At 40.3% G+C, this 27,999-nt stretch overlaps 1 protein-coding gene across 5 annotated transcripts; it reads left to right on the top strand.

The window, feature by feature from the left end:
* ACBD5 (acyl-CoA binding domain containing 5) lies at positions 1-27,140 on the top strand. Of its 5 annotated transcripts, XM_046921832.1 has the most exons (15): positions 1-37; positions 287-412; positions 758-831; positions 1,421-1,541; positions 2,925-2,997; positions 5,838-5,949; positions 6,086-6,118; positions 15,263-15,400; positions 16,273-16,473; positions 17,140-17,246; positions 19,187-19,463; positions 20,343-20,542; positions 22,188-22,238; positions 22,427-22,536; positions 25,168-27,140. In XM_046921832.1, the coding sequence occupies exons 4-15, from the start codon at positions 1,444-1,446 to the stop codon at positions 25,178-25,180; spliced, it is 1,413 nt and encodes a 470-aa protein (XP_046777788.1). In that variant the 5' UTR covers positions 1-37; positions 287-412; positions 758-831; positions 1,421-1,443; the 3' UTR covers positions 25,181-27,140. The 5 variants fall into 5 exon arrangements, with proteins under 5 accessions (XP_046777788.1, XP_015136849.2, XP_025002944.2 ...); XM_015281363.4 differs by lacking the exon at positions 758-831; XM_025147176.3 differs by having other exon boundaries at positions 1-412.
* The last annotated feature ends 859 nt before the right edge of the window (positions 27,141-27,999 follow it).

Raw genomic sequence — 27,999 nt, 5'->3', positions numbered from 1 at the left:
GGGAGACGTAACATGGGCGCCTAACGACGGGAGGAAGGTAGGGGTGGGCTGTTGGCCGTACTGGGGCGTTGGGGGTCGCGCTCGCTCTGCAAGGCGAGGCCGGGCCGGGGCGCTGCTCTGCGCGTGTTGCACCGCGCCGCAGGGGGAGCGCTGGGAAGCGGGGCAGGCCCGGGCACCCGCTGCCGCCGGGGGGCGGTGGGGTGGCGGCCCGGCGCCTCTCTGCCCCTTCCCGTGCTGCGGGCGGCACGGCGGGGGAGGCTGACCTGCTCCCGATCCGCCGACACAGCCCGGCGCGGTGGCAGAACGGCGGGAGGCGGTGAGAGACGGGACGGGGAGATGGCGGAGACCGGCTCCGTGCACGCCACCCGGTTCGAGGCGGCCGTGAAGGTGATCCAGAGCCTGCCCAAAAATGGTGAGTGCGCCCGGGGGACGGCGGGGCGGGCGCGGCCGGCTGGGGTCTCTGTGGCGGACGGGCCGGGGGGGGAGCGGGGCCTCGTCCTGTCTGAAACGTCAGTTCGGAACCTTCCGAACTCGGCAAAGAAGTTCCTCCTGGAGGAGGGGTCTGCGGCTCCCTGCCGGCCCGCTGCTCTGTGCGGGGAAAGCTGGGGAAGGGCCTTGGGGCTGGGTAAGACTTGGTTTGGCAGCTTGGGAGCTGATGTCATGGGTTCCTTCTGCTGAAAGGTTTAACGAAACAGCAGAGTGAAAAATCAAAATGTATCCTTTTGGTTACTGTGCTAAGTAAAGCTGGGTTTGTCAGGAGCTGGGACTAAAGGTCGTTGCTGACATCCCGTGATGACAAAAATCCAGCCCCAGAATGTTTGATTTAAAGGAGTAAGTATGAATTTTCTCTGCCAGTTATTGCAGTTTTGTGTTTACATTTCCTACCCCTACAAATGTTTGTTCTGCAAAGGAAGAGGAGAGAAGAAAACAAGGAAGAGCGATGAACAGGGACAGGATGATTGGAAGTCCTGTCAAATAACAAGTAAACAAAAGCAATGGGGGAGGAGTTACTGTTGTTCTACGTTCTGAAGTCTTTTGGTAGATCCCTGTTTGCCATGTGAAAATGACCTGTGACATACTTCGTTACTGGAAGCAGAATCTGCCCCTTTAAACTAAGTGAAAGGAGCCTTGCTCTTTGTTACTTATTACTCTTCTTGCTAATTGTGGATTCTGACGTTAGGAGCAGTAAAGGTTATAGTCCCTTATTTGATCTGCAGCTTGCTTTCTGTTTGTAAAGTAAATATTGTCAGTGTGGCTGACTCAAGATAGATGAAGATGTTTTTCATTGACTTAAACTGCACTGCTGTGAATGAGGCCGGAATAAACTGCAGGCTATTTTCTGACAGAAATGCTAAGCTTGCAAAATACTTGCTAATATACTTGATTGCACTTTAATTGTTTTTTAAAATGCTTTCACCAGGTTCTTTCCAGCCAACGAATGAAATGATGCTGAAGTTCTATAGCTTTTATAAGCAGGCAACGCAAGGACCCTGTAACATTCCAAGACCTGGATTTTGGGATCCTATTGGTAGATATAAATGGTAACTTTTCATGAGTTTTTTTTTTATGCTTGGGTGGAGGTGTTAAGAAGAGTAGTTCTTAGAGGAATAATTTCTTTCTTTTTTTTTCTTTTTCATTTTCTTTTTTAATCTCTGATACTCTATTTGTTTTCCTTCTTGTGTTTCTCTCTCAGATGATTTTTTTGAGGGGGTTATAAACCATCATAATGTTTCCACAGTGTATGTCCACACTGTAGAGCAAAACTAGGCAGTCTGCAGAGTGTGATGTAGAACAGTGTCTGAAATTCTTCCTTCTTATGTTATATAATGTGAACATGAAGTAAATAGATGCTCACTGAAAGCTTTTGATACAGCTTCAAGCTCTTGGGGTGAAGTCTAGTTTGTGCCTGGTTTATGTGCTCCGTGGCAGGACTTGCTGCTGATAGCATTTTCTTTGACAAATTACGAGCCTTCTGAGCACTGTGAAGATCTGTTTCAGAAGCTGTATGAGCACTTCTCTAATTAAGTTATTTTAATAATTTTTCCTGGAAAGCAGCTATTATTGCTATCTCTATGGTCAGGGTCTTCTTGGGATCTGTGAAATGGGGAGAAGGTATGTTTGCATGACTGAGAGAAGTAAGCTCCCACTCATCTGGCTGTTTGTGTCTGAAATGTGATCCCCCAGCCTTGGGGTTTTGCTGTAAGTGGGACAAGCAGTCTGGCGAAAGGTAAGGATAGTGTCAAATCGAGTGCAGTACTGGGTAAGGAAATGCTTTATTTCACCCTGTGTTCTGGCATTCTTTCTGCAATGCTAAAAAGCTTGATTGACACTTTCTGTCTTGTAGAACTGGAAAGGTGGGTATTTTCTAGGTCATGAGTTAACTATGGTGGTAGCTGGGTCAATGATTAAATTATTTGCCTATTAGACAGGTGCATCTTTCTTTTGTTGCTAAACTCAGATGGAAAGGACAACACACTTTTGTTGTAGCCTCTTCTGACTTATTATTGACTGACTTACTGTGACAGGTGTTTGTAGGTGCCAGCTAAGTATTGGGCTTTTTTTTTTTTTTTTTTTTTCTGTTGTAGAGGGCCCTAAGTCAGTCAAAAGGGAGGCGTGTGTTTTTCATAATATCTGGACTTGTGAACAACTTAACTGGGTATATGATCGTAGTTGATTAGCGAGGAACTGTTTAGTCCCCAGGCTGTTCATTTTGTTTCTTCTGTGTGTATGTCCCACTACTTTAATTATCCTAGCAAATTACAAACTTGGACATAACAGCAATTTGCAGTTAAAATTTTTTTTTTCCCACATTTTACTTGTATGAGAGAAACTTTGAGCATTATATAACTGACCTACTTAAGGCCAGGCTAAAAAAATTCCTGTGGGCCTTCCAGTCTCTGAAGATGTGTGACTTTCTTTCCTAGGGATGCTTGGAGTGCCCTGGGAGATATGTCCAAAGAGGAAGCCATGATAGCTTACGTTGAAGAAATGAAAAAGGTAAATTTATTAACAAGTGGAAGTTATCTTTTAGAACAAATGTTCCATGAGCTAAACTAGGAAATGTGAAGGGATTCTCAGTGAATGCTGTCGGAGCTCCAAATGAATTCTTCCTTATATGAGCTGTTACGCTTCAGTACTGTGCTTTTTGGCCTGTGGGGCAAATAAAATTCTGTAGTTTCCTTCAAAGCTACTGAATTTGGGTTGGTCTGGGGGAAATACAAGAGTTCTAGTTAACATAAAGCTTAGGTGACAGCTAAAGTAGTACTGAAGCATTAGCTAAGGTAGATGTTCAGAATTAAGGTTTCTTGTCTTTTACTGACTAACCCTTTGCTCTGCAATCCTTTACACTGTATCTACTTCAGGTACCCTCTCCAGTTTAAATATATATTCTTCTTTTTTTTTTATGGTCACTCCAGATGAAGATATATCTGTGACTTATAATGAAGTTAGCATCAAGGGGAGGGAAATCTAAGTTTTACTCTGTATACACTTGTTTTTCTCTTAGGACAGTATTTTAATAGTCTTAAATGTCTGCTGGAATACTTGGCACAATTATAACTGGTATAGCAAAAAAAAAAAAACATTTACTTGCTGGAATTCAACTACTTATGTTTTTTTCTATCTGTGATTTTGATTATTTTGTTCTTGTTGGCACTGCTGTTGCTGCTTTTAAATGAAAAATTTAAAGCGAACAAACAGTATAACCCCACCACACCTCCAGAAAATAGAGGAGGCCATATGTTACTCATCTTAATTAGGTAAATTAACAACAAAAATCCCCACTAAATTTTAACAATTTCTTTTGAATGCAGACCACAAGATTTGATGCTTCCTTTCAAGTCTCCGTTTTGAAATGCATCGACACATCAGTAGTGTACTTGCTGTTTTCAGTGCAGTAGTTGATGTGTCAGGATGCTAAAAATTAGGTGAAGTTGTCTTTGCTCCAAACAAACACCCTAGCAGGTCTCCTGCAAGAAAGCCTGCTTACTTGACCCAAATGAAGCACAAATATTCTGCCTCTGTAGAGATCACGTGTAAGGATTGGAGAGCAAATGACTTCTTGTCTCATTCAACCAGGGATCTGTTTACCCTGCACTGCTGCTGCTTCAGCCCTCACACTTGAAATGTTGGCTTCAGCTTTTCCAGGCTGATTTGTTCTACTTGAAACATCAGTAGAAGTGTGTTTCAGGTCCGCTGGATTGTTCTATCAGCGCATACCATGCTAATCTCCATGGTGTTACTGCAGGTGCGCTGTTGCTGCATAGATATCCATGGTCAGGGTGGGAGGTGACATTTGGATACTGATGTAACTTAGGTGTATAGCCTTGCTATGTTTCTCCCCATTCTACCGCCATGGGGCATAACCCTAGGCTGCACATGTCAGGTGACCCATTCACAACATTAGTGTTACTGTAGACTTGTTTGGTGGCTTTGGTTATTTATTTTCCCTTCCCTCACATGTTAGTGCTGAAAACTGCAGTTGTTGAGGAAGGGGACTGGGTGAGATGTTGAGGTGCTGGGTGGGAACACAGCATGTTAGTCCCCACTAAGATGAATGTGAGCTCAAGTGTGTTTTGTTTAAGGTAAATATCTCTTCCAAGTTTCAGAAATGTGACTTTTAATCTAAACAGTATTACAACATAATTTATTTATACTTCTAGTAAATTACTGTATTACATATTGAGTAATAGCATAAAAACCAGTATGGTGTTTTTAATTTAAAACAAGAATCTTCATATATGAATTGCCTGACATCCAAAGAAAACAGTAATTTAGAGTTCATTTGTCTTACCTGTTTTCTTCTTCTTTTTTTTCCCTCTTGCCTAAAAGCTGTTGGATTATGGTTTAGTTGACAAATCTCAATACCCACCAAGTACAAATGTGTTACTGTAGAGAGGGTTTCTTGTTTCTGCCAATTCTTGTTTTTTAAGGAAAACAAACCTTTCCTGTTTCTGGTTCATTTCTAGCTCCATAGCTGAGTACTGAGCATTTCTCACTTACAAATATAGAATGAATTATGTACATTAAATAGGTCAGAAGCGTCAGTGAAACTGCAGTTTGTTAGGATCTTTGTCTCCTGGTGTATTTGACTGGCTTGGAAGTGGCTTGTTACCTGCTAGCCTGCCTGGAGCTTCAGCCTTGTGAAGGAGTGCTGCAGCATTTGCTTCTGCTGCTGAGTGATGTGCTTGGTGCTTTTATGTGAGATGCATGCTCTTTGGCAACTCGTTCCTCCAATCTGTTCATTTCCATTGCCTTTCTGAAAGAGGACACGTACCATAGGTGGCAGTTTGCTTTGCTATATTCTGTTCATTTTGTTTTTTTGGGGAGGTTCAGATGGACCTGGGAGAGTACTTGAGGTCTGTGCCTTAGGTTCCACTGAAGATGACAGGGTCTGACAAACCAGAAGAATCCTCTGGCAAATAAGTCTTTCAGTTTTATTTTCTTTGTGGAAAGGCAGTCAGTAAAAACAAATTGCATCAGATAACAGCAGCCTGATGAACTTTGAGTTGGGTTACTTTGAAATTGTTGAAATAATGGATTCCAAAGTCTGCTAACACTCTGCTATAGCTGTCCCTTAGTGGTGGCAAATACATGAGCTCTCCTGTCTTGTCTTCACCTAGGAAAACTTAATAACGCTAATTAGGATTCTTGTATGGTAAGTTAGGTTTGGTTTATGATGTTATGGGTTTTTTAATAAATAAATTACAATAATGTGTTGAGAGATGCAGTGAAATATTACTAAGTTGTCAATGGCTGACAGTTTGTAAAATTAGTTGAAATGGATGAATCATTGAAATGCTGTTTCATGAGGTACTTCATATTTTGGACTTGTGCAGATACTTGAGAGTATGCCAATGACGGACAAAGTTGAAGAATTACTACAAGTAATAGGCCCGTTCTATGAAATAGTAGAAGATAAAAAGAACAGAGGATCTGGCCTAACCTCAGGTTCGGACAAATAACTTCCTTTGTACTATTAATAATCACAACTCCAGCTTTTTGGGGGGGGAGGTGCTTGTTTTCTGGGAGTGATTTTAAAGCTAAATGTTGCATCTTTCTGTTCATTCTCTCTACTATCCGGCAGTTCGAATGGAGAAGGTATCTAAGTACTTGGAAGGTAGGAATAAGAAATTATGGATAAGTCCATCTCTTCCATCGTTTTGGTGCTGTAGTAATTTTTTGCTAACACTTGTGACTTCTGGGTTTGCCACCTCATTAGGCTGAATCTTCTATTTCTATTTTGAGGTAAAAAACAGAGTTAGATCCAGGAAGCTGTATGTTTAGTCATTATCTACGTGCTTTCTGAGTTGCTGGAGGAAAACTCCCTGAAGAAAGAAGTGTATTTATAGCCATATATAGCTCTTGCCTATTCATTCATAAAATGAATGACTGCTAGAAGTGTGTACTGCTACACAGTAATGCAGCTTTGTTATCTGATCTAAATTTTATTAAAAAAAAAAAATCTTCCTCAGTCAAAACCCACAGCTTTGTTTATCATGGTTTCATAGCACCTTCAGAATATAAGGTGAATTTGTGAAACTTCCAAGCTAAGCTTTCTGAGACTCAAATTTACAAGGGGAGTGTCTTTTTAACCACTTTACATTTCCGACAAGTGGCAAACCTAGCAGTGTCGTAGCTGCATAAAAATCAGTGTGGTGCTTTTATTTAGCAATGCCATTGTAAAAATGTTTTGATAATGATTTTTGTGTTATAGGTAATGTGCTTGTAAGGTTGTGATATAAGCCTCAGTCATTTTAAACTGTCTTCATTTCAGTGACAACTGTTGAAATGCAAAAGGAGAAAATATCTAACAGCTCTAAAACCCAAACTGTTACGCAAATGAATTTGATGTGCTTTAGAAGTAGCAATGACTGGTGAAGATGCCTTTTGTATGTGGGTCTTTTTCCCTTCTTAAGCAAACACAATTTTGATTTGGTTTTGGCATGGAGTCTCAGGGGGAGATAAATAGTTATTCACTCTGTTTGAGTAAAGGTAATGGTTGAGGTTTTCAAATGGCCGTTTTGAAACTGTAGTTTTTTTCTTAATTACAATTGCCCATACTTCATGTCTGGAGTTTAATGAGCTTGCCTGACAGCTGGATTGGTAGGCAAGATTTTAAGAGTATCAGTACATTCAGGTCAGTCAGCTGTGTAATAAGGATTTACTTACACTTGGTGTCTATGGCAGAGCGCCACAAATGCCTTATTAAAAGGCAAAAAAACAAAACTCAGGCAGAAGAAAGAATCACAAGTTTAAAAAGAAGTATCCTAAATTTATTAGTGAAACAGGTATAGTTTGAAGATTCAGCTTTAAGCACAAGACAGTGTAAGTAAAATTAACACAGAATAGCAAACTTCAACTTTATTGCAACAACAGCACAACAGGATAAATTCAGTGATGTATGATAACCCACATACAACTTAAATCTGCAACATCTAATTCTGCCACACTGAGTTGTGACAAAATTTTTGTAGAATTCCATTGTTTTATGGTAGAATTTTACATTTACACTTAAGATTTGTGAAATACTTTCTTCAGTGCTCTTACTTTTTCCATGATGAAAAGTGAAGCTGGAGATAATCAGTATTATTCATAGGGCAGGCCTTAAAATATTTCCTAGAAATATGGAAGCGTGATTCCCTTCACTTTCCCAGATTCATGCTAAGGAGTTAAACTGCTCTGCCCAAGTTTGCTTTGAAGTGGTAAGACACTGGTGACAGTACTCTTAAAAACGGATGCAGTTATTTTTGGTTGTGTTAGTTCTTGCAGTCTCCTCTGCCCCTATGCTGTACAGCTTCTGTTTTGGAAGCTGTTTTTTTTTGTTGTTGTTGTTTTTAAGGGATAGGTAATTTTTATGTCCTGGAAACTGGGCCCCTTCTCTTAGTTCCTTTCTTTTTTTTTGTACTCTACTCTTTTGGCCCATCCTGAATGAAGATTTGCCTTTTGCTTTCCCATCAGGCTTTTATCTGTGTGAAAATGACTATGTAAGAATTGCATGCTGCTTCCTAAAAAGTATATCATCAATAAAGAATATCATCTTGCTTCAACATCTGCTACCAGACAATATGCATCTGATGTGTTATTGTCTCCAGCAGATTGGCCTCTCAACAGAAGTGTAGCCTTTTAAAATTGAATTTCTACTCCTTGTGGTTTCACTGTTAACGTTAAATGCAAACCATTGAAATAATGTCTTTGAGTCAACAGAGCTTGTGGCTCACCTAAATGAGCAACCCTGAGGCCTCAAATGCCAGCATTAAAATGGCAGCTAAGACAAACTTGCCTGATTTAGGCGTTACAATCCCCACACTTGGTCTGTGCCTTACCTGTGGGAAATCAGAACAGGAGTTGAGGAGGGGGAACACAATTTTGTCCAGTAGACTATGTAGGTCTGAGGAATATTTCAAGAGCATGTAACCTGAGCAGTGTTCTGAAAGCTCAGACTGCAGCTGAGGAGCTGAGGCTCTGAGAGAATAGTCTTTTTGGCAGGTAGGAAATATTTGGGGGGGGGAAGGGGGGGGAGGGGAAGACAAATTCAGATGCATAAAATACAAGACATCAAAGAAGAAACTGGACGCTTATCTGTCTTATGGCTACAGAAGAGAACAGGTAATTTTTGCTGTGTTAAAGAGAGACCTTTTTATCTGTAGCTGGTAGAAGAGGAGAGAAATATTGGGAAAGGTGGGGACAGGTCACTGTACCTGACAGGGATACTGCTGCTTTAGAAGAGCAGCCTTAACTTGTTGTACTTGCTAATAAATGAACGAGAAATCTGATGTCCAGCTCACTGCTAAAAAAAACCAGCATTTCAAAACACAGTTATATCAGTGAATCTCACCAAAAAGTTGACCCTCTGCTGTTATGCTGAGCAGAAGTGTTCCTTATAAACCTTGGTGAAGACTAAATGTTGCCTTCTGCAATGACAAGTTATGCACTGTGGAGACAGGAAAGTTTCAGAGTTGTAACACTTCTGTCATCCTGATCAGGTTTTTTCTCCTGAGCCCTTTGCTCTCAGGTGCATTGTAACTGCTGTAATTGCAGCAGTAATAAGCTCTGTTGAAGCGCAGTGTCTGGTACTCTTACTGCCAGATAGGCTACTTTGGTGCAGTGCTGATTGCAGTGTAACTTTTTTTTTCCTTTTATTGCCCATACAGGGCACCACTTTAGTAGCACCTGGTGTGAGTGGCAGAAGTTGCAGGCAGATACAGTTATTGAGCAGTTGTTTGGATGTGAGAGCTAAGCTTAGAAGATAGTATTCACTGAGGTATGCATGCTATTAGAGCGAGTGCATCCATTCCAGTGCTTCTAGTTCAGGACGCAGGTAAGCTTAGAGGGGAGCATTGCATTTGAAAGAAGTGAGTCTGCTCTTAATTATTACTTCTCAGTTAGAATCGCTTTTCTTGCTCTTAAAACGTAATATACTTTCCAGCTGTGCTTCTGTAGATTGTGTATGACTAGTTTCTCTTATTCAAATTGCTGTATTTTCTCAAAGAGCTCATCTCATTTTTAACATCTTTGCTTTGTAATGAAGCATTTGGTGGCATGCTTTTCCTGCTTGTGTGTGGGCTTCTTGTGAAACACCCTCTGTGTTTGCTTTATAAGCTCAGTTTCTCATTTGTGTTTGACTTCAAAGATACTTACTAAACTAATTTCCTTCCTCCTCCTTCCTCTTTCCTCACTAGGATTTTTAAGGAACTCAATGGCTGTGAATCCCTAACGCTTTATAAGAAGGGGGAAAATAACTGCAGTCCCTGTTACTTCAGAATTGCTGTGTTTTAGTAGGATATCTGGAATGGGTGGCTGTACAACAGCTATGAGGTGCATTAAAGCAGGGCAAGTGTGGGGCAGGAGAAACTGTTGGGTGGGGGAAAGAGGTTTTTAAAGTTCTGAGCTCACAACTTTCTTTCCAGTTTTAGTGTCCTGTGATAAGCTAACAGCTATAATCAGGGTTCTGTCTAGATATTAGGAAACACTTCTCTGTTCTGTGGATGACAAAGTGCTGGCACAGATATCCCATAGAGGTTGTGGAGTTACCTCTCCGGAGATCCTAGAAATCCTGGGCATGGCTCTGGACACCCTGCTCTGGGTGGCTCTGCTTGAGCAGGGGGTGGAACAGGTGGAACCAGAGGTCCCTGCCAACCTCAGCTGTTCTGAGATTCTGTGAAGGCTACAGACCATGTTCATAGAGGCTAGTGTGAATCTTATTTTTGCATGTCTCAGCAGTTTACTTCCAAAACCATCTTGTACAAGGCAAACCTGACTGTATTGTGTTTCATGCTGGAACTGAGTCAACAGTAATAGTTTTTGTGCCTAATGACTGTGGGTTGGTGTTTTATGCACGATGTTGTTATAAGAAAAAATAATCACTTTAATCATAGTCTCAAATATGTATGGAAAAGCCATCAATTATCCACGAGGCTGTGTTTAATGTGGGCAGTGTGAAAGGCTGTTGCTGTTCAGTTGCTAAGAGTAGGTTGTGGGGCACACAATCTTGATGTTATTTCCTGTGTATTTTTTCTTGTACAAGGCAAAACAGTTTTTGATTGAAATTTCTTTCCTGTTGACTGGACTATAGGTGACCCAGAAATAGATTCTTCTGTTGCTTTCAGACATAACTTAGTTTTCTTTACGGGGTTTTGATGCATTTCCAAGTCAGATATGTGTTATTATATTGATGTGTACTTACACGTATCATCACACTAGTACATAAAACTCCTCTCTACTACTTACACAACAAAAAAATTCCAAATATTGACTGTATCTCTTCCACACAGAAGAGAACATAGCGAGTCCTGCTCATTCTCCCAGAGGAATGTAGTACCAGACATGGAGACATCCTGGATCCTGGAGTGATTGCTGTTACTAAGAGTTAATATGAGATCTAAGAAGCAGCTGTTTTTCGTGTTCATTCTCATGCGTGATCACTTTCTAAGGTGTTGACAGTATGTTGGCAAAGCCTAGATCCATTGTTCTCGCTGCACATGCACCATCTAACTGTTCTGCATGTGCTTGTGGCCCTGTATTTTGGATGTCTGGTGCCTTATTACGTGAAGCTGCCTGCCATTGTTGGGATTGCCTGCAGGTCAGCTGCTGTCCCTACTGAGCTGCTCACTGTCCAAAAATACAAGCAGGTTGTCTCTACTGGCACAAGTCTCAAGCACAGAAAGAAGAAAACCATGTATACGTCAATCCAAATAAAACTCAATAGCCTTATTTTTTTTTTGTGGAAAGTGCCCTGAAAATTCAGGGGAATAGGTACCAGTGATATGAATGGAGAAGAGCTCCATCAGTACTGAATGGAAGAAAAGCATAAAGGTCCAGGATGATTAAGTCAGTAATCCTCAGTGCATTCTTGCAAGATAAGAAGCTGCTCTTAATGTTTATTTATCCACGAATTGTTTTGGTGTTTGTAAATGGTGAATAAAGACATGACTATTGTTAATTACTTTGTTTATGGAAATAAAATGGCATATCTTTTTATATAACAGCTTGAGTAGCACATAAGCAGAGAGAGGAATGTGAACCAAACAGGGCTGTGGTCATTTGGAGTGAATTAAAGAAAAAGGAGAGGCCTTTTTCCCTACTATAGTGAAGTTCAGGAAGACTAAATAAAGAAATGAAAACTGTATAGAGGAAAATCTGATCATCAAATAACACAGGAGTGATAAAGCAATGGTAGTTAAGGGATTTTGTATTTTTGTCTTTATTTTTGACATGTCCTCCTACAATCTTATTTGTGAGGACAGCTCGTTAGTGTGTTGCAGAGCAGCTTTGTAGTGTAGAGTCCAAAAAAGATTGGAAGGAAATGAGGGCATAGAAAGTCTTCTAGTTGAAGGACATACTACACCTCAATGCTTCCATGTGCCCTTTGTCCTTTCTTTTTTCTCTCAGGAAATAAATGAAGCTTCAGAAGCCATTGCTTTCAGCAGTCTGCTCTCTGAGCTGCTCATCTGAGTGCTTCTTAGTTAAACCAAGCTAGGCTAGTGGAGGTCTATTACTCATTTTAAAATGTGTTGTTTAAGCAAATCCCAACTTGGAGGTGGTGTAGTCTCATGTAGAGAAAAAAAGGGTGAGCATAGGCTATGTCAGGCAGCACAGCTGCAGACCAGGAAGGATGCATATCTATGCTCTGAACCACATGTTAAAATACTACTTATAACCTCAGTTCTGATGGCAGATCAGCTGTAGTTCCTGTTTCACAGACTGCTCAAAGAGGCTTTTGGTTGGAAGGCCATGCTGAAAGGACAAATATCAGGATTTCCAAAGCATAGCTAAACCCTGAAATGTACTCCTTCCCCCATGGCAAGTGATCTCTCCTTGAAGTAATACAGTATGGGAATGCATCAGTTTCAAAAGGAAGGAGGAGGTTTGTGAAACTAGGTGAATGAGAAGTGGCAGAACATAGTTGCATGAACTTGGAATTGGAACAGGAAGCCTACATGGATCAGCTGCAAGTATGGACCATTGGGTTACGATGGCAAGAAAAGAATTCTAGTTACCTGATGATCAAAGTAACCATCTACACTGTTTATATATGCAGGTGTCTGGGGACTTGATACCCAAGTTTGGACAGAGCATTAGTTGACGTAAACATAGTACAAAGAAGTCCCCATGTAAGGTGCTATAATAAAAGTCATAGAATAATCTTTTAGTAGCTAAGATTTTGCTACTGTCAGGCTGATGGAGTTATTAAAAGATACATTCCTTCCTCAGGGAGCAATTACTGACCTACCCACAAGGCTGTGGAAGTTGCTACTAGTCGGCTCTGATTAGGCTTTGGTGCTCTTACCCTATAGAAGTAGAAGCAATTGGGGATGGAGTTGGTGAGGGTAATATTATAGGAATTCTGACGAGAAGTACAGAATCAAACGTGGTATTTGAGTGAGGCCGTGGCTCTGTACAATGTGCTGTGTTCTTTGGAGTCTGTGTCAGAGCTGTGCCTCTTTGTGATCTTCAGGAGCACTGTTGCTAAGGGTGACCTTCTGGAACAAATGTGATCCTGAGGGATTTTGTTTCTCAGGTGCTTCATGGCATACTGCTATTACTCCTGATGCTTTCCTTTGGTTCTACCTCTTTATTAGTTTGGAGTAGATACAGGGAAAAAGCTTTTTTACAGTAGGGGTGGTGAGGCACTGGCACAGGGTGTGCAGAGAGGTGGTGGATGCCCCCCCCCGTCCCTGAAGACGCCCAAGGTCAGGCTGGATGGGGCTCTGAGCAGCTGATCCAGTGTAGGTGTAACTGTTCATTGCTGGAGGGTTGGGCCAGATGGCCTTTAAGGATCCTTTCCAACTCAAACCAGTCTGTGATTCTCTTTGAATAGGTGCACCGTAGCATACAGAAGTTTCCCCAGGTTAATAATCTCCGTGCTGAAATAGAGTACAAAAAAAAACATTTGCACGTTCAACAATGTTCTCTTCAAATCCATAAAAAAGTAAACCTTGGAAAACATGTTGGTATGGTTGGGGTTTTTCGCAATATGTTGGGCAGGGTGAGGAGCTTTACGGTTTTTTAATCACCTGCCTTTACAGCTGGATGTGTCTCCAAGTCTTGTTTTTCCCGTTTGCTCCCACGACTGGGTAAGGCGCTGGCGTGTTTGTTCCCCACCCTGTTCTGATTTCAGTGGGGAGGGTGATGCCTGCTTCTCCATCGCCAGCGAGCTGTCACTGTGCGTACTGCTTGTGCTGCAGAGGTTGTCAGTGTTACGTTATCCTCCTTGCACTGTTTGTTCCCTGATAAACATCTCTAGAATAGACATTCACAGTAAGTGAAACATGCTTATGGGAAATAAACAGGGAATATGGTGGGAATTTCCTATGAAAGTCATTGGTTTTTTTTTGCAAATATGGTTTTTGCAGGAAGAATAGAATGACTTTGTGATTGCTTGTATTCTTGTGGTCCACAAAAGAGGTGATAGCTTTTCCAGTTACTTTTCAGATAAAAGTTTAATTTACAGTCCAAAATGGCGATGCAGGGTGCCCATAGAGTGCTTATTTCACAGGATGAACAGGATGTTTAACCTATTCATTGTATCTAAATAAAAGCTATTTTGTTGGGTTTTTTTTAAGCAGCATGGGTGAGCTTGGAAACTAAAGGATTGTGGGAAGGCAGGTCACTTCTTCACTGCAAGATTAAAGTAGAAAACCCTCGCTCTACATGCAGCAAAGAAAGTAGCAGGGCTGGTTTGGCAACTCCAGTATAATTGGATGTTATTTTGCTCTTTAATGTTAAGCCTAATTAATTTAAGGCTTGACATTAATTAATCTTTCAAGATTCTGTCAAGGGAATGTACAAGTTATGCACATGGAGTGTTATGATGACAATTAAAGCAGGCAGAATCCAGCCTGATGGTCAACATGTAGAGTGTGGGAGTGTGTAGTGACTGTCCACTTTGTACCTTAGTCACTCTGTGCTAATGTACGTGGTTGAAATCATCAGTATGTATTTATCCATATTTTTTTACATACGGTGTAGAAAAGGCTTAAATTCTCCTTTTTATATTTTTAAGAATCTTTACCTTGCAATGCTTTGAACATGGAGTAAATTATAAACCTTGAAGTGATCACAGATATGGAAAATGAAGGCTAAACAATTACTTTATTTTTTCAGTATTTGTTTTATATAAATATATATATATAATATTTGTGTAATTGGACAAGCAAACAAATGCACTGTGTATTTATTACACCATCTTTTTCACTGAACTCAGTCCTTACTTCCATGTGCACTTTGCCAGATTAACGTTTGTATACATTTTGTTACCATGTTTTGTTTAAACCACTGTGGGAAGAGATTAATAGAATATTTCCCTTTCACAGAATCTGGTTGCTCACATCATTGAACGGAATGTTTCAGAGTTTGCAATTTTGAAGCATTTCAGCCCCAAGGGGAACTTCTATAAAAATACTGACTTTTGGATTCAAATACATGACCATAGCAGTCCTAGATAAAACATTACTGGAGCTGTACCAGAAGTATGGATAACAGTCTTGGTCAGAGGTTTTGTTGTGAAAGTAACATGTAATGTACTGTTTTTCCAGTAGGCTTCCTCAGAATCATTCATGAGTAGTCAGGCATTCTGTGGTAAACCACGAAAGAGAAACGTTAAAATAATTAAGGAAGGTCATACAGAAATAAAACTGGCATTCGTTGATTGTTCTTTTAATATGGAAATGCTTTTGTGCAGCAGCTGCCTGATATTTCTGGGGGAGCTGTGTGTTGGTTTCTTTTAAAATACTTACTTTTTCCTTGTTGAATGTTTTCTTAGACCTTAGTAATGTCATGAATTCCACTCCAAATATAAAGGCTGTGAATGGAAAAGCTGAAAGTAGTGATAGCGGAGCAGAATCAGAAGAAGAAGGTCTTCGTGAAGAGGAAGAAAAAGAGCTACAGCAAAATGTAAAGGGTATGTTTCATACACTTAGACCAGTGTCTCTTGGAAACACTTCAGAAAACACTTCATTAGTGTGCAAGTGATGAAGCAGTGGCACGGGTTGCTCAGACAGGTTCAATCTCCTTGGAGATACTTAAAAGCTACCTGGACATGGTTGTGGGCACCCTGATCTGGGTGTCCCTGCTTGAGCAGGGGTTGGACCAGATGGAATCAGAGGTCCCTGCCAACCTCAAACATGCTGTGATTCTTCCAGAGCTTTTTTGTCTCTTTTTTAACCGTATAAGTATCAGAAAATCCCAAAGGATTGTGAATGCTGTACTTGTTGTACTGCCATACATTTTTTGACTGCTAGAAAGTTATGTCAGGGTGTTATCTAAGAACTGATAGAATATCATGTGTTGTTTTCCTTTTTGTTGCCAGTGTTACTTGTAACAGCTGTTAATAACCGTAGAATTGAAAATCACATCTCTTCAGAGAAAGGAAAACAGAACTTGCAATGGCATTCATTTTGGGGGCTCATAAAGGGTTTTGAGTGGTAGCAGCGTCGAGTGAAAACCAAATGAAATTACACATTTAGAATTCTATGCAGTTCTTTCTTCCTCCAAAGTTAGGGTAATTATTTAATTCGTCAGAGGGACCTGTGGTGGAATTGCTTAGTTATGTGTTAAACATCACCTGTTCTTTATGCAAATTAAACTGTTACAGTAATACTTCTTTACAGTAATAGAACAATCTCTGCAAATGTGAATCTGGGAATGTTTTTGTGTTTTGTTCTGCGTATACATTTTACATATAGACTATCAGAAAGTTTTTGGCTTTAAGAACTGTTTTTAGCTATTATATACCTGGCTTTCTATTTGCAAGGTTTTCCTGTTCTTTTACAGATTGTAAGAGTCTGAAAACAGAATCATTAGCTGCTAAGGATTTGGAAAATAGTGTTGCTAATGACTGTTACAAGGACAGCTTTATCCCAGATATGCAGAATGGCATCCAGACCAAATCTGCCCTGAATGGCTTGAATGTGGAGGAAGAAATAAAGAAGACAGAGCCAAGCCTAGAAATAGCTAATAACTGTGATCACCAAGGTATTCTACTTGCAAGATCAGGTGTTAATTTGCATATATTTTTCTTGGAAATCTTAATCCTGGGATTCAAAAATGAGAAGTGGTGTCTTCCAGTAGCATAAATGTGAAAAAATACTAAGAAATTTAGCCAATTGTTAGCAGTTTAAAATAAGGTGCTTTTTAAAACATCTTATACAGAAAGAGGGGTAAATTCAGAGGGATGCTCAAATGTACAGAAGTGCAATTATCTTTTAAAATCATTGTATTATCTATCTATGTATTCTTTGCATTGGGAAGCTAATTTGCCATTAAATGAAAATCATTAATATCTGTATTTGTCAAGGCTGAAAATATTATGAATGCCATTTATTGAAACTGATGTCCAAATCTACCAATTGAAAATCAATTGACAACTTTGTACAAAGCTACTTTATACTGAGACTGGGAAGGAGAGTGAAACGAACAGACAGAAATTAAAATTTTGATCTTAGAACATAGAAATATCAGTATGATGTTTGGTTTTCCCCTAGCAAACGTTTTGTATAATTCCTGTATTAATGGGATGACAGTAGTAGTTGAAAGGGGCATGAACTGAAGCTCACCTGGGTATTTTAACTTATTGCTTTATTCTGTGCCAAGATTGGCTCACATTTACAAAGCTCATGTGCATATCTCCTCCAAATACAGGTGCAAACGAGGAGAACACTGAAGAAGTCTCAGGAATGCAGCACTTAACCAGTGATTCAGACAGTGAAGTTTATTGTGACTCAATGGAGCAACTTGGACTAGAAGAGGTAAGGGCTTAGTATTCCTAATTTGAAGCTAATATGCCTATTTTTAAGTAGGTTCTTGTCTGTCAGGTGAACCTGGACATACAGAGGTGAATGAAATAACACACACATACCTTTCTCTTATTTGAACTATCATTTTGTGTTCTTTTTATTGTCTGTCTTTTACGACTTGGTTAATACTGGTCTAACAGCCTCAACATTATTGCCCTCAGAGAATTTCGGTGAGGGGAAATGATCCAAAACAACAGTTCATAGAAACAACTGTCAAAAAGAATGGTATGAAGAAAGTAAGGGTTGTATCCACAGGTAACAGGGTCTAGTAAAATACGTAGGGACCAGAATTCAGCTGACCCTCAGAATCATTAAGTATCTTTGTAACTGTGTGGATTTTTGCTCTATTTTTCTGGCCTGATAAATCCTGCATTTATTTCTTAGATTAAATAAAGAGTAAGCCTTAGCAGGCAGCCTCTAGGCCAGTGCAAGAAAGTGGCCTGGATCTAGAGAAGTGGGAGATGATGATGATTTGTTGGTGTTCTTGTACACCCTTCAGCCATAACATACATCTTTGACTTCCATGTAAAAGGTGGGCACCAACTGTACTGGCTTAGTTATTACCGAACTGTTGCTAGTATTAACTGTGGTCGTAGTTGAATTACTGGTTTGGACCTCTTTCGGAGATCCAGTTTAAATGTAGGCTTGGCAGACTGTACTCAAACACCTGACTAACTTCCTGATTCAGGGGAGGAGTGTGTGAATGGTGCACGGGATTAGAAAGGCCTGCAAGCACTGCAGTATTGCATTGTTTTCTTATCCATCTGTTTCCTTTTAGCAAATCAGAATTCTGTGCAGCAGCGAAAGCTATTGCAAAAGGTGATTTGGTAGAAATGCTTCAAGCTGTTTTTTATATAGGTTGTTTCCCAATTGCCTTGTGTATGGTTTGAACTTGTTTGAGGTTCTCTAGTGGGAGTGGGTGGATAGGTACCAATTTCCCAACTTGAACATGAAAAGTTTAGTTCAGATAGACATGTATAGGAATAAATATAGAAGTACAACTACAGACAGACTAAAACTAGAAAACGTTCAGTGAACTTAAATACTGCAAAAGGTGTAGCATATACTCAATATTCAGTTCTGATGATGCAGGTTAATGATCTGTATTTGACAAACAGGATTTTTGGCAGCAGTTTCCATTTCTTTTCCTCCTCTTTTTTTTTGCTATTTTTCCTTTTTCGTGGAGTTACCTTTCAGCTAGCTGAGCTCCCCGGTCTGCTTCAACATGTAATTGTGCTCATACTTTGTCCTTTCACTGAACAAAGAGTGCTTGTAGCACTTTAAGGCAGTCCTCTTGCAGAACGTGTAATTGTGACCCGGTCAATGTTCATGCCATCTATTTTTAATGTCTTTCTGCAGCATTTCAGATTTTGAATGAAAAACTTGGTAGAATTTACTTTTATTTGTGAATAATACAGGGTGCAGTCAAGCAATTTTGAGCAGGTTGATAATAAATACTGTCATTTTTTTGTAGTGAGTGTAAGCACTGCTAGCCCAAGGTTGCTAGTAGCACGTGGCTTTTGACAGTCTGGTTCACCAGTTAGTTTAGGATACTTCTTTGCTGTCTGGGAGGCAAAGCCAAAGGAAAACTGAACATTCTGAGATCTTCCAAAGGTTCAATGAGTGTTATTGTATGCTGAAAATGTCTGAAGTGATTCGAATTGGTTCAGTGTTTTAAGAATATTTGTCTCAATTGAAGGTCTAACCTTTTTAATTTGGAAAGTATGTTTGGGCAACAGAAAACACGTTCTGTAGCAAAACAAATGTTCCTGTTAAAAGTCATAACGCAGAGCAAGTTATTTTCTTAAAGTGAAAGAAAAGATGCTGCTTCTTCCTTTTTATTGACTGTTACATTTTACAGACTCTAATTACTTGTTAATGTTAATTTGTAGCCCTTGGAGATCATCACATCAGCTAAAGGATCTTTAAAGCGTTCATCCCATTTCTTGGATGTAGATCACCGTCTTCAATTAGAAAATACTGATCTTCCAAGGCATGCTTGCACAACTGCTGGGAGTCTGCAGCTTGGAACTGCTGTAGAAGGAGCAGTTCAAGAAAAAGGTGAAGTCAAGTGTGGAGGAGAAGATGGCAAAGCCAGTAATGGGGCCCCTCACAAGGAGAAGAAGGATGGAGAAAAAGCAGATTTCTATGGTGTCAGAAGAGGGAGAGGTACTGTGCACAGCTTTTGTATTTCCTTCTCTGCTCATGGCTATAAATGATGGGAGACTGAGAAGCACTGGTCAGCCTTGTTCACTCAGACAGTCCCACTATACGGTGCCTCTGTCCTTCACAGTAAAGATAGCTAATAAGTTAATTCCAGTGGGTGGTGATCAGTTTTGTGTTCAGGGTATTTATTTCATTCATAGTAACACAGAATAATTTTATTGTGTTGTGGAGATCTTTAATAAGCATATCGGCTGCTTCCGTTTTGGCTTACCTTAAAATTCAGCTGCTGTCTGTAGCACCCACCCTTCTTAAGGTGCAATCTCCAAAACCCATCTGTGAATGTGGAAAATTTCTCTACAGGTTGCATATTTATTTTCAAATGCATGTGCATTTATACCTCTACAGTGTCTTATTTGACACCAGGGAACCTCTTGGAAAGATATCAATTACACATTGTTTTCTATATAATTGGGGTATTAGCCACACTTTTTATGTATGCTGATGCTATCTGTTACGGTTGTTAAAACAGAAAGTTCTATTTGTTTATACCATGTCTTTTTGTATGGCATCAAATGGCAAAGTTAAAAAGAAAATTTTAAAAGAACATTTATGTTGTAAACTATTATGAAGAACACATTGTAGGACTGCCCGTTAGTTTAACCATCTCCCCTTCTCTCTTGTTCAACTTAGTTTGCTACAAGCAGACAGAAACACATTCGGTTATCTGTGTATAGTTAAGGGAATGTGATAGGTGAAGAACTGCCTGAATAAAGCACTCAGTTGGGGAGGAAGAGAACTGAACAAGCGTTCAAACCAAAGCGTTCAATGGAGCTGGTAGCCCATTCTGTGCTTTAAGCATCTGTTTCTTCCCTCCCAATGTAGGGCACAGACTTCATCCTGTAGGTGACGGTTCGCAAGGTGGACAGATGGGTAACGGAGGGGATGGAGAGCGCTGGGGATCAGACAGAGGACCGCGGGGCAGCCTCAATGAGCAGATCGCGGTAGTGCTGATGCGGTTGCAAGAAGACATGCAGAATGTCCTGCAGAGGTTGCATATGCTGGAGGCAGTTACAGCATCGCAGGTACACACTGAAGCAATTTGATTACATTTTTGTTAAATCTCCTTGGATATCTTTATGCTTTCAGATTAAAACAGTGTTTTCTTAAACTGTAAATAAATTTCAGTTATATTCTGTAGGTTGTTTCAACTTAATTTTTTTTGTTATCTGATCTCAGGAACACAGTTCAGGACTATTGTACCTGTGAACAAAACCAGGCATGTTAACTTGAATATTAAGCATATGTTATTTTGCTCATTTCTGTTATACAACTCATCTCAGCCATTGTTATCAATACATGTTATGTGGTCACGGCATAGATATTCCATGGTTAATGTTAGTAATATGTGATCCCGTATGTCTTCATCAGTAGATATCAATGCATTTTCAAAGGAAATAGAACTATCTTAATTTCCCAGATTGGTAAATGTTTGCAGGCAGAAGTTCTGGGTCCATTATTCAGCTAGCAAATTGCTTCTTCATAGCATTCTTTTCCTTCAAAGTAATCCAGCTCCCTTGGAGTTTCACATCATGTGTACAAGCAAGCAGAAGTGTTAAGAGTGTAGATATTTGTTGATGTGGTGTTTCTTTTTCTTTCCATCTCAGTGGAAATAACTGCTACACTTAGTAGTGTATGCAGGAGGATAGAATGTGCTGTGAGTGTAGTTCAATCAGCAGTCAGAAATACTTGGTTCTCTTTGTCATGTTGATACTTGATCTGCCCGAGCATTGTAGAGCCGTGTCAGCAGTGTCCTATGAGATGCACACACTCCACATCTGAGGCAGCCAGGGAAGAGGATTTCTTAAAACTGTAATTTTGCTTCAGCGTAGCTGCGTAGCTCTTCAAGAATCTGGTGTTTGCACACAGATTAATTTCTTACCTTTTTTTGCCAAAGCAATATATGAAGTATTAGTCAAAGATCTTTCCCCAGCAGTTCATGCTGTGCTTTCGTTTTTTGAGGACCAATATGGTCAAGAAGCTTCTGGTTCACACATTCATTAGGAAAGGCCTAGAAAGCTGACTTTTTATTCCTGTGAAAGCACCACAACGGTATGTGGGAAAAGGCTTGAAATGTTTCTGGTACTTCTCATTCTCTGTATTGCCTATAAGGTTTTGGATGGATTGCTTTGTACTGTTAGGCATGCCTGTAGCTGTAGCTCAGGGCACACTGAAAGAATGCTTATTGCCTTTATTACAGACCAGTGTTTAAATACTTTGTTATGCAAGTTAATTTGCTGGGATTGCAAGTTAATTTGCTGGGATTGCAAGTTAATCTCTGGATTGCAGCTGCTGGCTTTGGACCAGAGATGAGGAAGTTACAGTGACAGTGTGGGCGGGGGGAGACTTGAAAAACTGTAGAGAGGTTCAGTCAGTGATATTCATATTTTAACACACAGAAATGTGATAAAAATGCTCTGAAGTTTAATGGAAACATGAGAAGTTAAGTTGGAAACCAAGTGTGGAAGGTGGGTTGCACTGGGGATAGTACTGCTTTTTAACAACGTCAAGGAAAAGCTTCCTTCCCTTCTAACTACTGCTCCTCAAGCTGTCTTACAAACAGACTGCAAAGCCACCATGAAGAACTAAATATGCTCACTTAGTGAAGCAGAAATATTATAGTTGTTGTTTTCTTTTTGACACTTACCAGTCCTTTCTTTGTATTTAAAGGCAAGATCTGCAACACTACAGTCAAATTATCAACCCGCCTCCTCTGTTAAGGTAAACACTGTTTGTTTCCATTTACAATTATTTAGATAATTTAATAGACAAACCTTTTGTTTTTTTTTCTGGTCTTACCAGTTTTTTCTACCTTGGTGTCGTAGCATTTGAAGCATTTGTGAAGTACAGATGTGGTGTTGCATATGCACTTGCAGGCTGCTGACTGGACTCTTTTCTGTTTTCCTTAGAAACCGTCATGGTGGCCCTTTGAGATTTCTCCTGGTGTTTTAGCTTTTGCTATTGTATGGCCATTTATTGCCCAGTGGTTGGTGCACGTATATCTTCAAAGAAAGCGAAGGTAAAGATGTGCATTCGATGGGGCAAATATATACTTTCCTTCATCTGTTGATGATCAGTATGAAGTAGGTTATTTAGACATAAAAAAAACTGCCTTCACATGTAGGAATAATGCACGAGTATGCATCTTCGGCAGTATATCTGAACCATGAGTTCCATATCAGAACAGGGAGCTTCATAGGTCCTGTTTCCTTAAGTTCTTTTTTTCAGGACATCTTGCTTAATGTTTTCTTTTCTGTATCGGGAACTCCTAGCTCTGATAGTAGAAAGCTAAAGCAGTCTGTGATATGGTGACCTTAGGAAGGTGTGTGGTTTATTCCCCAAAAGTCAAGACAAATGCTCAACAAGAGATGCTGGAAGCTACGTATGCCTTCCATTAGCTGGGACTTACTTCTAGGAAAAGACATGAAGAGAAAATATCTCCATGTTAAAAAACTGTTGGTTAATATGACTCTCTATGTAGTATGCTCAGTAGAGGCAACGTAGGTTAAATCCATGAAGTGATGCAGAAGAGCAATTTCAGAGAGTATACGTAGCAGTTAAGGCTGGATGCCTTGGAGGTGTGTCCATGGCATTCTGTGACCCTATCACTCCCAATATCCTCCTGAGCCATTTTCTTGCTAGGCTCCCTACTTACCTTGTGCCGTGAGACAACTATGTCCTGTCATACTTTATGGAGTCTCATGTCACCTATTTCTTATTTAACACTTACTAACGACTTGTAATGGTATTTTTGTAATGTCTGCTTTGGCTTTGTTTAGATGAAGGCCAGCTGTACTCTCATCTTACTTTTTTCTCAACTTTTTAATCGTCAGAATATCAAACTAATGTTCCCTAGTTACTCCATACTTTGCACCTGACTTCATTAGTATTGTGTGCTCTTACCTCTTACTACTAAGCTTTTTCTTTTCTGTCAGTTTGCAGAAAGTCTGCAGATACGTAGACCTTACTAGAATTAGCTTAAATTGTAACTTCTTAATTATTCAAAGTTTTTGTGGCATAGTGTTCTCTTGGATGGTAAATCACAGGATCCCAGTGTGGCTGAGGCTGGCAAAGACCCCTGGGCCTGCCTGGCCCAACCCCATTCAAGCAAGGACACCCACAGTAGGGTGCCCAGGCCCACATCCAGGCCACTTCTGAAGATCTCCAAGGAGGACACTGCACTGCCTATGCTCAGCCTGTGCCAGAGCTGTGTCACCCTGTCAGTGAAAGGCTGTATCCTGACGTTGGGATGGAACATCTTGTGTTGTGTTTCAGTTTATACCTTGTCCTGGTGCTGGGCGCCACTGAAGTGAGCCTGGCTCTGTTCTCTTGGCATCCTCCCTTCAGATCTCCCGAGCCTCCTCTTCTCTAGGCTGAACAGTCACAGCTTTCTCAGCCTTTCCTTATAGAAGAGATGCTCCAGTCTCTTCTGTTAGTGAAGAAATGTTCCTATATTTGAGGACTGTTTCTGCATCACCTTTCCATCAGGAGTTTCATCTCCTTTAGCTAAGGGAGGAGGTTGATCAGTACACTCGGAGATGAAATGAAACAAGATTCCTTCTCTGTTGTCACAGTGCCAGTTTCAGCTTGTACTCTTTGAAGGTGTGTAAGCTTTTAGGTAATAGCTATGTACACAGTGCATATATTGACCACATCATATACATTTGGTTTTAAAACACATATGCTGTCCTAGAGCAGACACCAGGTGTCTCTGCTACTCTGTGAAGTAACTCAGCATTAAACTGTGGAGCAGATTCCATGGAAGGAGCAGTGAGAAAGCCTTCTCCAGTCTGCAGGAGCTTTTGCCTCGCCCATGTCCCTGGGGAGGGCTATCTCAGCTTGCTCTCAGCCCTTAGAAAACAGCTCATGAATGCAGAGCGCTGATGTGGTCTGGTGCTGTCACCCTCCTTTACCACAAGCTGCTCTCCTGTACTCCAGGGGACAATAGCAATTAATTTAACATGCAGGTCAGAATCCTTAGTGGCATTTTATATACTTTGTCTAAGTTCTGCCAGTTCTGTCAAATTGCTTGTTGTTCCCTAACTTAAGAGGGCATCCAGAGAGGGCCACAAAAATGATGCAAGGGATAGAACTGCTTCCCTGTGAGAGCTGGGGCTGTGCAGCTTGGAGAGAAGGCTTCAGGGGGACCTGAGAGCGGCCTGTCAGTATCTAAAGGGGGCTGTAAGAAAGAAGGGAACAGACTCTTTAGGAGGGACTGCTGTGACAGGACAAGGGGAAATGGTTTCAAACTTAAAGAGGGGAGATTTAGGTTGGATATAAGGAAAACATTTTTGTACACTAAGGGTGGTGAGGCACTGGCACAGGTTGCCCAGAGAGGTGGTGGATGCCCCATCCCTGGAGACACTCCAGGTCAGGCTGGATGAGGCTCTGAGCACCTGATGCAGTGTAGGTGTCCCTGTTCATTGCAGGGGGGTTGGACCTCATGGCCTTTAAGGGTCCCTTCCAACTCAAACCATTCTGTGATTCTATGAATCTAAGGCAAATTTTCAGGTATCTCGAATTAGTGTTGTATTTGAAAGGACGAGTAAGCTTTCTTTCATGTGTAACCTTAATCAATTTCAGTATTTAGACAAATGAAAAACTGCCATGTGATAGTACGTTAACCTCGATTATTTGTTTCCTCTTCTAGAAAGCTGAACTGAGAGTTCATGACGTTGTTTAAGACTGTGAGGAGAAGGTGGCCCTGGGAAGTGAAGGAATTCTGAATTCTTAAGAGAACCTCAGGATTTGGGATGATGTTCCTTCTGTTATAGTAATATTTGTTCTACCTTCGAGCTGAACATTTAAGGACTAACACCATTGATACTTGAATGATTTGCTGCTCCTAGGTTACAAATAAAATCTAATAATTTCATCCTTAAAACCACACGAACATTAATTGTTTTGGAACCTGTTTGTGGATGGGCCTTTAGGAACTTCTAGTCTTGCTGATGCCAGATAACAGAGAAAATATCATCTTTGTAAAAGAAAAAGCAAAAAATATGTAAAGCTGTCACTTTAATATAGAAGTAAGGTTACAATGAAAATATCCCTACCTGTTCTTCTACGGGTTTATGTACTATGAGTTGAAAGCACTAATGGACTATGAATTAATACGTTGTAAACTGTTGAAAAAATACAGTATAGCTCTTAGGAATTCAACTGGTTATTTTTGCTGCTAAAGCGGTGTGGGACAGCTTTCCCTGTGAACTGTTCCGAAGTGAAGCAGGATGCTTCGCTTATCTGTCAAGATCCTAAATGAGATTTTTGAATTGGTAAACATCCTGCAAGTTAAGAGCCCTTAGTAACAGAGGGACTGTGAAATACGTGTTTGTAAGTAGGTGTGATCCCTCCAAAGCGAGGGGTCCATCTGAAAAGGCTGCACCTTATCTTTCTAACGTTGGTTGATAGCTATATTCTTGTTGGCTACAGCTTGTTGTAACTGAAACCCATACTTGAGGCACAGGGTGCTTTTAAGAAGAAAGCAAGCTCGCTCTGTAAGCATATCTGAGATTTGACAAAGCTCTGTGCGTTGCAAGTTTTCTTTTGTCAGTTTATGTCAAATTAAAATAAGAGCTCCTATCCCTCATCTGTTGTGCACTCTTCCCCACTCACACAAGGAAAAACGTTACTTTTGGTATTCCTTTCTCTCCTATCCTTCTGATTTCTTACAAAACAAAACTTAAGCTAATTTTGGTGCCGATTCTTTTTCTTTTGTGGAGGATTTATTAACCAAGATACAGCTAGAGTTGTGCAGATGTAGGTGGGTAGACGCGTATATGTCGGTCTTAATTTCTGGGAAATGGAAGTGCACTAAAATTAATTAGGCAGAAAACAAAGACACGTCTTTGCTATAAAGAATTAAGTCATCTCACAACGTGTGCGTAAGATTTGAACCTTAGAAATTCACCATATTATTGATGCACTTTCATTCTCCATCCACACCAAACATTACAAATAACTGAGGAAAGCTCTTTTCTGCCCTTCCTGGAAATCTTTTATAGTTTGAAAAGCATTTTTCATACAAGCTATGTTGTAAAAAATGTAATCACAGAATTCAGTGTTTGTCTTACTGGGGCAATTTTAATCCTGTTTTAAGTCCTTTTATTTTTTTTTTTTAAAGGAATTATTTTCCCCTCTTCTGATTTTCTTATTGTAAAGCTGAATTACAAAATAAAACGATCAGAACATCCTTGAAAACCACTGTAACGATCAGCTTCCATCTGCCAGAGGTCAGTTTTGGCATGAGATGTACCAAAAACTCAGGTCTGAACAAATCTTATGCTGGAAGGGAAGTTCTACTGTGACCTGAAGCCACTGTGCCTGTAGCTTAAAGCCCTCAGAGTGATTAATTTAATATAAAACAACAGAAAGGATTATAGAGGGAGAACACTCTAGCTTGAAGGTCACTTCCAACCAACCAACCCACCCAGGCAGGATGGAGCACCATGGAGTGCCTGTCCCAGCTGCTAACCATGGCCCATGTAGGCAGCTCCCTTTTAGAGATGGTACAGACATTCCCAAAGGTACCTAACTGTTAACTTCCCACTGAAATAAGTGTAGGCATGTGTTATCTGTGTTATTTATTAATGTTTCAATAAATCAATCCTTTAATATTTTGTATTTAATCTTGCACTTTTTTCATGTTTAGTAAATGCAGCATGGTGGGGGCAATGGCTGTACAGAACTCATGGGCTGAAACAGCCTCAACCTAAAGGCTGTAATACAAAGCAACACAACTTACACAGCTGTAGGCAATTACTAATGGGAAAGAAGCTTTAAAATCACTTTCAGCTCCCACGTTTGATTATAACTTTTTGTATTCTTGCCTGTAATATTTCCAGTCAAAATAGTAACTGGGGAAAAGCAGTGGTATGCAGGGTAATGAGGAGGCTCAGGGAGATTATTCATGTTGAAGAACGCAGCCAGGATACACTGCTTTAAACAAAAACCCACACACAAAACAGTCATTTTCGACTCCATGTTTGCCAAGATCAGGATAAATACAAAGTAGCAAAGAGAATGAGCTCTTACTTATCCACAGTGCTAACTGTGCAGAGTAGAATAGTTACAGACAGCCCTGTACACTTACTGCAGTGACAATGGTTTGCATTAAACACTTTTTTGTTAGCAGATTTATGGTTCTACAGCATCTGCGAGTTTTGTGCTGCATTATATAACCATAAGAAGAACCACAGTAAGTTAATACAACTCTTTATGCCTGGCAGCTCCCTGAACCATCCTTTCTCACTCTATGTAATTGCAAAAGCTTTGCATTACCTTAAAGTTGGCTGAACTTTGGGTAGTTCTGCAGCTCCTTGCAATTGGTTTGGAGAAGCTTAGCAGCTCAGGTGGCTCTGGCAGCTGATTAAGAATGATTTCAAGGAGTCAGAGGCTGTTTATCTTCAGGACATCAACCACTGTAACTACCCCCCCTGCCATAGGGAGCACTTCATAACCATTAGTAAGGTACTGTACACAA

This window comes from Gallus gallus, chromosome 2 (assembly GCF_016699485.2).
Source record: "Gallus gallus isolate bGalGal1 chromosome 2, bGalGal1.mat.broiler.GRCg7b, whole genome shotgun sequence".
In the NCBI taxonomy this organism is placed as follows: Eukaryota; Metazoa; Chordata; class Aves; order Galliformes; family Phasianidae; genus Gallus; species Gallus gallus.
Note: the sequence above shows the minus strand (reverse complement) of the source record. Positions and strands in the feature narration are given on the sequence as shown.

Bases quoted from the DNA above. Each gene is read 5' to 3' on its own strand.
- ACBD5 (XM_015281363.4), top strand. From the start codon at position 337: ATGGCGGAGACCGGCTCCGTGCACGCCACCCGGTTCGAGGCGGCCGTG. The intron at 6,119-15,262 runs GTAGGAATAAGA...ATGTTTTCTTAG, and splicing joins GGTATCTAAGTACTTGGAAG to ACCTTAGTAATGTCATGAAT. The intron at 17,247-19,186 runs GTAAGGGCTTAG...GTTAATTTGTAG, and splicing joins AGCAACTTGGACTAGAAGAG to CCCTTGGAGATCATCACATC.